General features: G+C 35.2%; 1 protein-coding gene across 1 annotated transcript; it reads left to right on the top strand.

Moving 5' to 3' along the window:
* On the top strand, window positions 8,230–11,392 carry LOC105161175 (probable serine/threonine-protein kinase PBL25). The gene is made up of 5 exons (XM_011078784.2): window positions 8,230–8,856; window positions 9,193–9,344; window positions 9,441–9,630; window positions 10,009–10,400; window positions 10,535–11,392. The coding sequence occupies exons 1-5, from the start codon at window positions 8,760–8,762 to the stop codon at window positions 10,931–10,933; spliced, it is 1,230 nt and encodes a 409-aa protein (XP_011077086.1). The 5' UTR covers window positions 8,230–8,759; the 3' UTR covers window positions 10,934–11,392.

The raw sequence follows: 13,661 nt of genomic DNA, 5'->3' as shown, positions 1-13,661 counted from the left end.
AAATTCACAAGATCTTTTATGGCTATTTATTTAACACAATAAGTTTTGTGCAATTTTAGTATAACACAGGGGGTATTATGCAATTTTCCCTAATTACAATCCCATCCCTTAAGATTCAGTGTAATTATATTTAAATTTTTTATAATTTGACATATTATATTTTATATTTTTGAATTTTGTTTTTATTTAATAATTAAGTATCTTTATTATAAAATTCACGTAATTTATTGATATTAACAAAAAAAAATTGGACAAATATTCATATTTACCCTTAATTGACTTATTACTAATTTATTATAATTTAAATAAATCTTTTTATGAATAAATTACTCTTATACATCTTCACAGGTTAATGCACGTGAAGTGGTAGATTGTCACCATTATTATTGTAGTTTAGTCGGAATAAAATTTGTTTCACTTTCAATAAATCGATAATAAGTCAATCAAGAGTAAATATCAATATTCATTCAACTTTTTTGTTGATATCAATAAATTTTGTAAATTTTAATTAACTGAGGGATCTATTTGTTAAATGAAAGCAAACCTTGAGTGTTCTAAATGTAATTTTTCAAACCACAGGTGGTTTACATGTAATTACACTAAACCTCAAGAGAGGGAAGTGTAATTATATCTTTATTTTAACTAAATTTTGAATAATTACACTGTACCCACATGAAGTGTAGTATAATTACACCTAAATCACTGTAAAGTAAAATACGATATTCTTATTTTTACTTAATAAATGTCTAATTTTATTAAATGAGTTATTGACTAATCCTTTTTTATTAACTAGAAACCAAATTAATAGTTCAAATGTTCATAAATAATACTGATCAGTATAAATTAATGAATAAATTACAAAACTAACAAACATCTAGTCTTCACTAATTAAGCATTTACTACAACCCAATATATTCAGCTAAACATAATTAAATAAATTGATTTAACTAATTAATTATATTATCCTTAGCTAATAAATTAAGGTTTAGTTGGCTATATATAACTAAATTTACCAAATTGATTAATCAGTTAATCAATCATTAATAATTAAATAAATAATTTTAGTTAATCTGACAATTAATAGAAGTCAAAGATAATTTAGTTTTTAATTAATGAGTAATTTAATGAATGAAGATAGCAAGCTTTGTCCTAGCCATTTCACCTTCATCAAAGTCTTTGCTTTTGTATTTTATTTTTTCTCTTTTTTATTTTTTTTATTATTATTTTTTGGGAACTTTATGAAAATTATTGGCCAATTGTGGATCCTCAAGTAACGGAAGCGATATTGGATTTCTTTGCTACGGGGAAGATGCTTAAGCAAATCAACACCACGCTGCTGGCACTTATACCTAAGGTACACTCCCCTAAGGTGGTCACGAATTTTCGTCCTATATCATGTTGTAACATGCTGTATAAGGTGATTGCTAAAATTATTGTTCAAAAGTTGAGTAGGGTGTTGGATAAATTAATCAGCCCTTGTCAGGCTGCTTTTGTTCCTGGTCGTAGTATAGGCGACAATATTATGCTTGCACAGGAACTATTTACAGGGTATAACCAGGTGCTTTTCCCACCTAGCCCTTAAGGTGGATATTCGAAAAGCCTATGACACAATGGAATGAGACTTTCTACTAGCAGTTTTGCACATGTTTGGATTTTCAGCACAATTTATTCAGTGGATAGAAGAGTGTGTAACAACACCCTCATTCTCGGTGGGTCTGAATGGGAAACCCCATGGATTTTTTGCGGGCTCACGAGGGTTAAGGCAAGGTAATCCCATGTCGCCTTACCTATTTATTCTTATGATGGAGGCGTTACATCTTTTATTCCTACAGTTGATTGAATAGGATTGGCGTTTTTCATTCGATTGGAAATGTGCTCCTGCTCGACTTTTTCATCTTGGTTTTGCAGATGATTTGCTGCTATTTTGTACAACTAATATGATATCTATAGGGGTCTTCAAACAGAGCCTAGATATGTTCGCATCTTGGTTAGGGCTACGGCTCAATGCACATAAGAGTCACCTTATTATCTCTCGCTCGGTACATGGGATTCGAGAATAGTTGTTGGCGATGCTGGGATTCCAGGAAGGGCAGTTACCGATGAGATACTTGGGACTTCCGCTCCTCTCATCTCGATTATTGATAAGAGATTGTCAGCCATTACGGATTAAAGGATGGGAAAGGTCTGGCGTTGTCCTATGCTGGGAGGATTTAGATCATCAAATTTGTCCTTATGACATTGAAAATTTACTAGGCCTCAGCGTTCCTATTGCCTAAAGGTGTTATAAGAGAGATTGAGAAGAGACTTCGAGCGTTCTTGTGGAAAGGGGGGACAACTAGGGGCTATACTAAAGTAGCATGACAAGATATATGTAAGCCGTAATCGGAAGGTGGGCAGGGCTTAGGAGACATTGCTACCTTAAATCGGGCTTTAATATGTAAGATGCTCTGTGACGTTATAAGGTGTGATAGGACGTCTATTTGGGTGGAGTGCCTCTATCATGGGCGGTTGCGAAATACATCTATTTGGGCAGTTCCAGACCGTGGGGGATCGTGGGGTTAGTGGAAACTACTTCGTATACGATCCCTTATTCAGCCGATGATGGACTTTCAGGTTGGTAATGGGGCTACGTTCTATCTTTGGCGAGATCCTTAGCACCATCTTGGGCCTCTCATTGCTAGATTTTCCCATAGACCGCCACTCCCTAAGCTTGGGAGCTCAACAGCGTTATCATAGAGGGGCAATGGCAATGGCCCCTCATTATAGAGATTAAGTGGTTGGAGATTCTACAGTCACTGCCTCGAATTTATTTCGGTGTTGATCGCATCATTTGACGGTATGAAAATAGTAGTCCTACACCCACATCTCTATACCGGTCACTGGTCCCTCCAGGACTTACGGTAGGTTGGTCTTCACTACTCTTGAGTTCCCTCAAGATCCCTAGGCATAATTATATTCTATGGCTTGCTATATTAGGGAAGCTTTTGACGGCTGATAAACCATGGTTCTCTTACCTAGGCGCATGTGTTCTATGTGATGAAGGCACGAATGAGACGCAAAGGCACTTATTCTTCTGATGTTGCTATGCCCGACGGTGCCTTATAGCTATTCGACGATCTGTTCGCTTCATTTGGCCGAACCGAGACTGGCCAATGGACATAGAGTGGGCTACAAGAAAATAGAGAGAGCAACACATTATTAATATGGCTTATCGTGCGCTACTGGCTTCATGTGTGTATCATATTTGGAAGGAATGGAACTTGAGATGTTTTGAGTAGTCTGAGAGAGAAACAACACTTGCTGGACTCATTGTGGAAGATGTTAGACAGAGGATTCTTAGTGCTTCTTTAGCTCGCTCTATTAGTTCTTGTGCGTTATATAGACTTTGGCGTATCTCTTGGCCTGTCGAGAGAGACGCCACTCATTGAGCACTGTTGTACTGTACGATTGTACTATTTATTTAATGAAAATTATATTTAGAACATTTAATTCTATAATTTATTATCAATTAATTAAATCTCTTTCATACATACCAATCCCTTAATTTCTAAACTTACACGATTTAACCTTAAAACTTTCACTACAAAAAAAGGCGAGATTTAGCTCGGTTTGGGCAACTGTTCCAAAGCTCGTTTTATCTTGGAACAGTCTTTGAAACACATCAGGAACGAATATTAAAATATGATGTCATGTTCAACCTTTTTTTTGGGTTTTGAATTTGACCGTTCCAAGATGAGTTCCAAACAAACAGTTACTAATTCTGTTTTAATTACCATTTCAAAGTAGTAAAGGTAAATAGTTGGAACTCTATTTGGAACGCTATATTAGAATTAGGAAAGGTCCTAAGCCAACTGTTCCTATATGTCTTGCAATGAATGTCCCAAAAATGACAGTTCGAAAATGTATTCCAAAATGAGGTACAATTTGGAACAATTTTGGTGCACTCTTAATCAATAATGTGAAAAACTATTCCAAATTATGGGTTTTATTTAAAAAGTCACGTGTTTCTAAAATCGTTCCAAAACTCGGTACACATTGGAACGTTTTTTTTTGTATTATTTCTTTAATGTTACTGAGACCATTCCAAATGAAATACAATGTCTATATTTCAACGGTCGGAATGACAGTTCCTAAGGCCGTCTCAAGTGTCGTCCCAAAATCTAAATTAACGGCTATTTTTTAACGGCTAGATATGTGATCCTGTACCCCTTCCAAAGATCGTTCCAAAATTTTTTATATAAATGTGTTCCTCTATTTTCATTTAATCTCATTATCTTCTTCTATTCTTTTTATTTTCTTTCTATTTTCTAAATCTCTCTCGAATTTTTTTAATCTCTCACTATTTCACTAATATTTTTCTACTCTTTTTCGTCAATCTGTCTCGAATTTTTGTTGGTATTTGGAGTTATTTTGATCAGGTAACAACTTTAGCCCTTTATTTGTTAATTGATTATATTTGTTGTAATTTTGTCAATTAAATTTAATATTATAATAATATATATATGTGTGTGTGTGTGTAGGACTCACCATTATGTTAAGACAGTTGAGGAGATAAATATATGAGAAGAACCTTCTGAATAGAGCGGGTCTTACTCTAGAGTTTCAGACTAGTGTTGCTACATTTATAGAATGGGCCAAGTCTCAACATGCATATATAGACGGTGAGAAAATTAAGTGTCATTGTCGGAAGTGCAAAAATAAAGTTTTTTCAAAACCACAGATGAGGCAAATTTCGACTTGTTTATGAAAGATTTTATACCGAAGTATTATAATTGGACTTCTCATGGCGAGATGGGGTGCATGAGTATGTTGAGGCCGTCATGGTAGCACCATTGTGGGAGGAGCAAACTCCCATTTCTCATGTTATGCAGGATACGAGTACGCCTTGAGGTGATGCAACAAGATGGTTTGGGCGCAGAGGATGGTTTTTGATGCTGTTGTGCCTACTGTCTGGTCTTCTAATCATAACAGGATGGTGTGCCTGATGATGGTACGAGGTCGTGTCCTACTGACACAGGGTTTAGTTCATATTACGGTGAGGGCCCCTATGATTATGTATTTGGGCTGGCAAATCGGTTTCACGATGTAGTGCATGCTGCCAAGCAGCCGTTGTTGAACGGTTGCACCCAATTTCAATTGGGGGTTGTAGCTGAGTTGGTGAATATCAAAGACGATAGCCATATTATCATAATATTATGATCAAATATCGCAGTGGGCTGATCATATATTGCCTCGTGATCACACCCTAACCTAGGATTATTATAGTACGAAGAAATTGATAAGAGACTTGAGTTTACCTGTTGAGAAGATTGAAGCGTGTAAAAAGATTTTCTTCCTTAATCATCCGATTCTTCATTAATTTCCCCCCTATTATTTACCTAACATTCTTCTTCCTACTCCCTAGTCATCTCTTCAATTTTCAAATTAACTACTGCTGATTTTGTTTCATGGAAACCCTAATTGATGATTATGAATATGTATTTATTGTCTCTCTGAATAAATAAATCTTGCTTCAATACAGTAAAAAACCACTCCCATGTGTCTCTTAACTTCCTTTAAACCACAGAATAGGCTATGTGGTACAAATTGTTATTAGGGTCCAAGCCCACAACAATAAGCAAAATACCCTTATGGGGTCCCTTGCAATGGCAGCCATATACACAAATAATTGGTTTGCAACCTCCCAAAAAACCCTTTTTTAAAGCACTGAGCCAAACATAAATGTTTTCAAACCTGTTTTCACCATTCACATCATTTACCCCCAAAATGATAGTTGGCCCAGGATTTGTTCTCCTCACTTCCTCTGCATAGTCCCATAGTTTAATGGATTGATGTTCAGAGTTGCCTTTCAAGTTTTTTTAGTGCCTGTCTCTTAGCTCTGTAAGCTTGATCTTTTGAAACATGACACCTATGTTGATTCATTACGTCTACCCTCCATCCCTTCACATCTCTTTTAGGGTCAGATTTGAAGTACTGTAGGTACCTCTTACGTAGCTAGCTAGTTTTCACATTTATGACATTAAAAACTTGTGGGCAAGTGTGTTCATCTTGGTATAGATTAATCTAAAATTTTCATTTATTCTTTAGCTTGTTTGCATGTATTTTCTATTGACAACCATCACCAGGACAAACAACATAAACTCTGAATGAATCGTTCTTAGTAAATTTCACACGTCTTTTATATTTTATTGCATAAGAATGAATTGCTCTTTTCAACTCTTTATTTGAACAAAATATCATCCCCAATTCCAGTGAAGGGTTATGCATCTCCCCTGGATTGAGGATAAGAAAATTAGGCCCATTGTCATCATCTTCTGGAAGCCTATGTTCAACTATATCATTATCACTAACCACCATATTTGTACTTGATTCAAAATTTGTTTCATCTGTACTATCCATCTCAACACTAGCTTCATCCACAAAATTTTCACTAATTCATCATCATATTCATTCTCCCCACTAACTGAACCCACCTCATAATCATTCTTTAAAAAATCTGCATCATCTAGATCATCCTCATCCACATCACCCATACCTTATCTAAAGAATTTGTGTACCACTTGCCAAATCCGTACAAAACCTCCTCATGGTAATATATTTCCTACCTCATCTACAGGTACTTCTGCCAAAAACTCTATGTCATCCTCCCTAATCACCTTACCCTTATCCTTGTCTTTTTTCCTTACTTTTTTTTTATATACCTTATTCTTCTTTGTTTCAACAAAATTTCTTTCTATTCTAGCACTTTCCACAACTACCTTTTGAGGTTCTGGAGTGATGCATATGGCCCAAAGAAATTCGACCCGAGAAAGAATAAAAAGCCCTTAGTAGCCCAGCAGGGCCCATAACACTAAGATGAAGGAAGAGGCCCATCGTATTTATGGAAGCAACCCAAGAGAATGGCCCCAACAAGGGGATCGACCCAAGGCCCATGTCTAGACATCCCCACATGGCATACACTTGGATCGCCAAGTGTACCTCTTAACCAACATGGAGAATACGAGGCAAGGGAGGTTCCCTCAAAGCCCTGGACTCTTAGATCAAAAGGACTCCTTGCTAGTTAGAAGTCCTCATCAGTGAAGAATCCCCCTCAAATTGGAGATAGACTTTCACCAATAAAATTTATCGAGGATAAGAACAGATTATGGCTTATCTAAACAACATCTATACATTCTTTAGGGAACGTGTAGAATCCCACTGAAGGGGGACACCCCCTATAAGAAGCAACCTATTGTGTCTCGCTCTTCTAACGAAACTGAATATCATTCTGTGTCTGTTGCTTCTTATGAACTTGTTTAGCTCAAGTATTTGCTCAAGTACTCAGGTGTGATTCACACTACTCCTATGCAGTTATTCTGCGATAGTCAAACTGCACTATATATTATTGCTAACCCCTTGTTCCATGAACGCACTAAGTCTATTGAGGTGGATTGCCACTATGTGAGTGACCAGATTCAAGCCGGTAATATTGTCATTTTTCATGTTTGTACCAACTTGCAACTCGTCGACATCTTCACCAAAGCTCTTGAAAAACAACGATTCGACTTTCTTCTCAGCAAGTTGGGCATTCACGACCTTCATGCTCCAACTTGAGGAGTAATGGGATATCATCAAGTGTAATTTGTTAGTTGTCATATCATAATTAAATTACTGCATATATTAATTTATGGTTAGCAAAGATTATTGCACATATTAGTTATGGTATTTTTGGCTAATAGCTTAGATATAGACTTTCATTTTTTAGCTTTTCTTGAATGTATAAATAGATGTATCTACTGGGCAAGAAATACAAGAGAAATTGTTAACCATTTCAGTTTGTTGTATCTTAAACTTTCTAGTGCTATTACTTTGAAATTGTTAGAGTTATTATATCTTGAAAGAAAAATTATCGTCGCCGCAGCACCGGTGCAAGCAGTATTATCATTAAAAAAACAAAAAAAAAAAAGAGAGTCTAACTGTAGCCTCAACTTCATTTCATGCACCACCACCACACTTTTCATACCAAAATTTAATAATATTCTAAGCTAAGAATGTTGTATTTTAATCGGTGGGAATCAAGAAATAGAAAATAATATAAGATGAAAACAAAACTTTATCTAGAAAATCACATTATCAAATGAGAAAACTATAATTAGTATTTATAATATAAGAAGCTATATATACAAAATAATTAAACAAAAGAAAAGAAGAAGACAAGTAGATAAGGTGAAAAAACTATGTCCATTTAAGGTCCTCTTTTTTCTCCGGAATGAATGATGAAATTCCTCAAAGAAAAAAGTGTGTAGCTCCCCCAAATGCATGTGAATAAACATCATGTAGGCCCTAATTTTCTCTCTCTTTTCTTCTTCTTCTTCCCTCCTTGTTCCTACACAATTTACTGTCTTCACCAATAAGGGTCCTTCATTTCTCAGGAGGACCCTCTACCATCCCCCGCCCCCTTCCCATACCCCTCCTCATCCCCCCTCCTGCAACCTAAAATAATTTCTGCTATTTTTTTCTTCAACTCTTGATAACATTAAATATCATTACAAATCAAATTAAATATTGCACATAGTTTGGCATTTTTATTCATATTGGGATTTGAATATTCCCCCTCTCTACCCCCTCAAGAAAAAGAAAAAAAATAGATATTATTCGCTAAATTATAATTTATTCAGGAAACAAAACTCTTGTTGTTTAGAGCATTTTTGAGGTCTGGAGATTGAAAAGGAGAGAGAGCGAGAGAGATAAAAGTTCTTTGTTCTTGAGAGCCTGAAGACATGAGTTGCTTTCCATGTTTTTCAAAAAAAGAAACCTCCGAGGAAAATGATGTGCCTGTAGCTCAGACCAAAGATGCCACTTCACCACCCAATCCTGGTACATGTTATTTTTTTTGTTTTATTTTTTTTCATCCAAGAACCATATTTTATATGCATGTTGTCAATGATCATAAGAAAATTCTAGGGGTTAGTATCTCTTTTTTTTTTTTAAGAAAAAAAAACTATTTATGGGTATTTTTTATTTTGATCAAGGACTGAGTCATAATTCTTAATTTTGGAGGAGGGATAAATATTGACGTTTTCTTGGTAAAGATCACTTGATCAAGATGAACAATGGGGAAGAAAAAAAATTCAAGAATTTAGGAGTAGCTAGCTTTTCAATTTTGTGTTAATTTTCATCTTTCAATACATAACGATAAGAATACTTTGACAGGTGATGCCAATGTTGGAGGAGAAGATGAAAACACAGCGAAAGCATTTACTTTCCGTGAACTTGCCTCTGCAACAAAGAACTTTCGTCAAGAATGCTTAATTGGTGAAGGTGGAATTGGAAAAGTGTACAAAGGGACGCTCCAAAGTGGCGAGGTAATATATGCATTCTTTGTTCCTCAACGTCAAATCCTTGTCCAACAAAAAAAAACCTAGTACGTAAATATCTATATGTTTCTTTGGTTTGAATAGGTTGTCGCTGTTAGGCAACTAGACAGGAGTGGGACACAAGGGAGCAAGGAGTTTCAGGTTGAAGTTCTAGTGTTGACTCTACTTAGCCACCCGAATTTGGTCCAGATGCTTGGATATTGTGCCGATGGAGAGCAACGGCTTTTGGTCTACGAATACTTACCCACGGGTTCTTTGAAAAACCATCTATTTGGTAACTTTTACTACATGGGTTCTCTTTGTAGTTATTTTTTGTATTCATAGTTCATCATTTGTGTAAGGATTGTAGACTATGTGAAATAAGAACAATATTAAAACACAGGATATATAGACTTTGATGCAGTTAAGAGTGTTAATATGTCTGATATCCCCCAAATTTCTCTCATAAGAATAGTATTTCATGTAGTTACAATAGAAGACTGTGTATGTCGGAAATACAACAGTAGGTCAGAATCCATATCCTAACACCTACACTCACTTGAGAAAACGACAACTTCTTTAAAGTACGAGTATGTTTTATTACTTTATATCATATACTTGAGATTTGTTCTTGCATGTTGCTGACTTATTGTGGGCTTGTTTTATATTTTAGACATTTCGGGTGACAAAAAACCATTAGATTGGTCGACAAGAATGAAGATAGCTACGGGTGTTGCAGAAGGTCTTGAGTATCTACATGAGAAGGCCAACCCACCTATTATATATCGCGATATGAAATCATCAAACATTTTGCTGGATGAGTCGAAGAATCCGAAACTCTCTGAATACGGGCTTGCAAAGCTAATACAGAGTGGCAATAAGATGAATGTGACGCCAACCGTCATGTCGGCTTATGGGTATTGTGCACCTGAATACGAAAGACATGGAGAACTAACATCAAAAGCGGACGTTTATAGTTTTGGTGTAGTCTTACTAGAGCTTATCACGGGACGTAGGGCCTTTGACACGACACGTCCAACGAATGAGCAAAATTTAGTTAATTGGGTAAGTATGTATATGTGATGGTTGATCCATATTTTTTATATCTATTTGGGTAGAAAACTTTATTATGTTTAATGTTTACAACTCCTTAAGATGTTCAACGTAACTTCCTAAAAATCATTGACGTGGTTTAATAGGCACAAGAATTTTTCAAGGATCAAAAGAGGTTTCCGGACATGGCAGATCCACTTCTCCAAAACGACTTTCCTGTGACAAGCTTAAATCAAGCCGTGGGAGTTGCATCCATGTGCCTACAAGAGGAACCCTCAGTTCGTCCTTTCATCACCGACGTTGTGGCAGCGCTTAGTTTTCTTGCAATGGCTCCTTTGGGGGCACCGGTTCCAGCTCGTCTTGTTCCCATCTTGTCGGGAAAGGTGGGAACAACAAGTCAAAATAGACACGGAGACGAAGGCCGACATAATGAAAATCTAGATTCGGATGATGATAGTTCAGATGATGATTCTGATATAAGCACACCAAAACAATCCACATCAAGGCGTGTTACAATTCGAGAACCTAATCGTGATGCAAAGTAGCGATGAACGATGCTCGAGGTAATGGTAGTCTTGCTTCTAGTGGTCGTGGGTGTGGATAAATTTCAAAGAGCAACATCAGCTCAAATGTAAAGACGGTCGACAAAGCTCTGGAAAAATCAAGTTGGTTTGTATTCAATGCACAACCACGTACAATCCATCCAAATTTGTATATAACAATGTGGGAAATGACTACAAATTCATATGGATATATGATCATGAAATGTGATCATTTTCAAGTTCATTTCATGAATACTTTGATTTTTGTCTAATTGGTAGTTAAAAATCTTCTTTTTTTAGCCAATTGTTGCATTTGTGGTTATGTGAAGGACAACAATGGGTTATTTGTGTGCATAAAATATTTTCTCTTGACTTTTTAGCTAGTGTTCGTTTTTACTTTTTTTAGTTTTTTACTAGGCTTTTGATATGTAAGCATTGAGAATAGTACTCAACTTATTGTGATCACAGACATTATGACACCAACTTTTGCATCATGTTGCCACTTATAATGCTATATGGTTATGTATTAATATTTAGCGTATGTTGACATATAATGTCGTTAAATTAATACATTCTTTGAGAAAATTAAAAAATAAAAATGAAATATCAAAGCAGGAATTAACATGATTTCCTAAAACCATGTTAGGAATTGTGCATGTCCTTTTTCTTGTCATTGGGCCATAACAAGAGTGGGCACAAGAATGGGTTAAAGGAGTTTAATATGGAAGAGTCCTTAGGAGGGTTCTTGCCTACAAATCCAAATTTATTTCTCCTTTTTGAACTTCATATTCCTAAGAACCTCAAGAAAAGGAAAAGACATGATCCACACATTCTAATGCATCTATGAAAGCAAAATATGTTGTGTTTATGCTATGTACCTTGCCAAGAAAAACGGCCATGAGAACCTACTTGACAATTACTAGATGTTGTTTTTGGCTTTGAAGAATAAAAGTTAGAATACTTGGTTCTAGTCCAGATATTGGGAATTAAGAATGTCTAAGGATGGATTCACCTCGTTTGGTGGTGCGGTCAAATGGAATGGTCCAAGTTTTGATCAAGTAACACCTGAAAGAATCAGTATGGTCCGTGACTTGGCAAGAACTCAACGCAAGTATGAAAATAAGCATATTTAAATTTTAATTCATCAAATAATTGAGCCTAACCCAGTTTATTTACTCTCATTAAATTACAAAGTCAAAATTCTAATTAATTAATTCATTCGGTTCAATTAAAATTGATCTTATCAAATTAATTAGACCTAACCTAAATTTAATTAATCTCGTTAATTAAATCATGGGCTTCCCATTACATGGGTTCTCCCATTTGAATGTTCACATCGTTTAATCTCTCGAATTAATTTAAACTCTTTAAATTAATTCATTCCTTGTAGAATTCATAATTAATTCTACTACTTGCTTGAGTGGTGTTTTGTGTGACTTTGTACGTTCATCCTCACCTAAACTTGGCCTTGTGTCAACATATAATTTAATTGACAAATATTCTTGAGCTAGATTAATTAAATCATATTTCATCAATCACTTTTGATTAACATTTAATCTGAAAGCACCCGTCGCCATGGGTAGCAGTCTTGAAACAGTCTATAGTATTAAAGAATATGTGAAAATGACGTGAACCTTAAGGCTACCGAGTGACAAAATGGCACGGTCCTTCCATCTTCCATCTCCCCATCTTAGTCTAGGGCATGGATTTGGTCATCGGTTCTCTTTTTAGACTAGACATCTATGCTTAATATTTTGATTGTGTTTCTCCACTTGATCAGCATAGAAAAATACTTTCCTATTTGATCATCCAGTGTGGCCATAGACTTCCGTGAGCACACACACATCGGAACACATAGGAGATCATTATCATCTCATGATAGGTTATGGATCCTCTCTTGGGATAACTTACTAGTCTTCACATATGTTTTGACTGCACTAGCTTATAATAATCACATCAAATATGATAATCTTTTACCAGGCCCTAAACTCAGTCGTCCCATATATGAGACTACATGGATTCTCAAGTTTAAGGACTAAACCCCAAACTATCGGAGTGAAGGAGTTCAAGTCATACCGATCAAGCCTCACAGGCTTCCATATGATGACTCCCCATCAGTCGGCTTGACAACCTTTGTCAACTTAAGTCTTGGCTCTTAAACGTTCTAAGTGAGGATTGAAAAGATTGAGAAGAGATTTTTGAAAAAAATTAAAGAGAATTCAAAAATGGGCACGACTGAATTTAGGAATAAGTTATGCTCCGCTTTGAAATCAAACATCACGTATTCACAACAAGATGGATTGGGCGCAAATGCCTGAAAGGCAACAACCCCAACAAAGAGATTTTTCTACAATCAAATGCACCGGTGGGGGTTGTCAAAAATAATTGTATTTTTTATAATTGTAAAAAATATACACTATTGTATTTGTATACTTAATTATAATTTTTTAAATTAATATAATTTTAATATTATAATTTTTTGAACTTTAATATCTTGTTAAAAATTAATTTTATATAATTAATTTATATATATAATTAATTTATATAAAATTTAATTAAACAAAAATAAAAAAAAATTAAAATCAAGTCGTGGTTGCAATCCATCCATATCGTGAATTGCATCCAGGACATGGTGAAAATTTAAAAAAAAAAAATTATTTCTTTATTCGAAACCATGACTCGTCATATTAATATTATATTATATTATTCAAATTATATTTATATAATTTAT

Source organism: Sesamum indicum, linkage group LG4 (assembly GCF_000512975.1).
Source record: "Sesamum indicum cultivar Zhongzhi No. 13 linkage group LG4, S_indicum_v1.0, whole genome shotgun sequence".
Lineage (NCBI taxonomy): Eukaryota > Viridiplantae > Streptophyta > Magnoliopsida > Lamiales > Pedaliaceae > Sesamum > Sesamum indicum.
The sequence above is the reverse complement of the archived record's forward strand: the minus strand, read 5'-3'. Positions and strand labels throughout refer to the sequence as shown.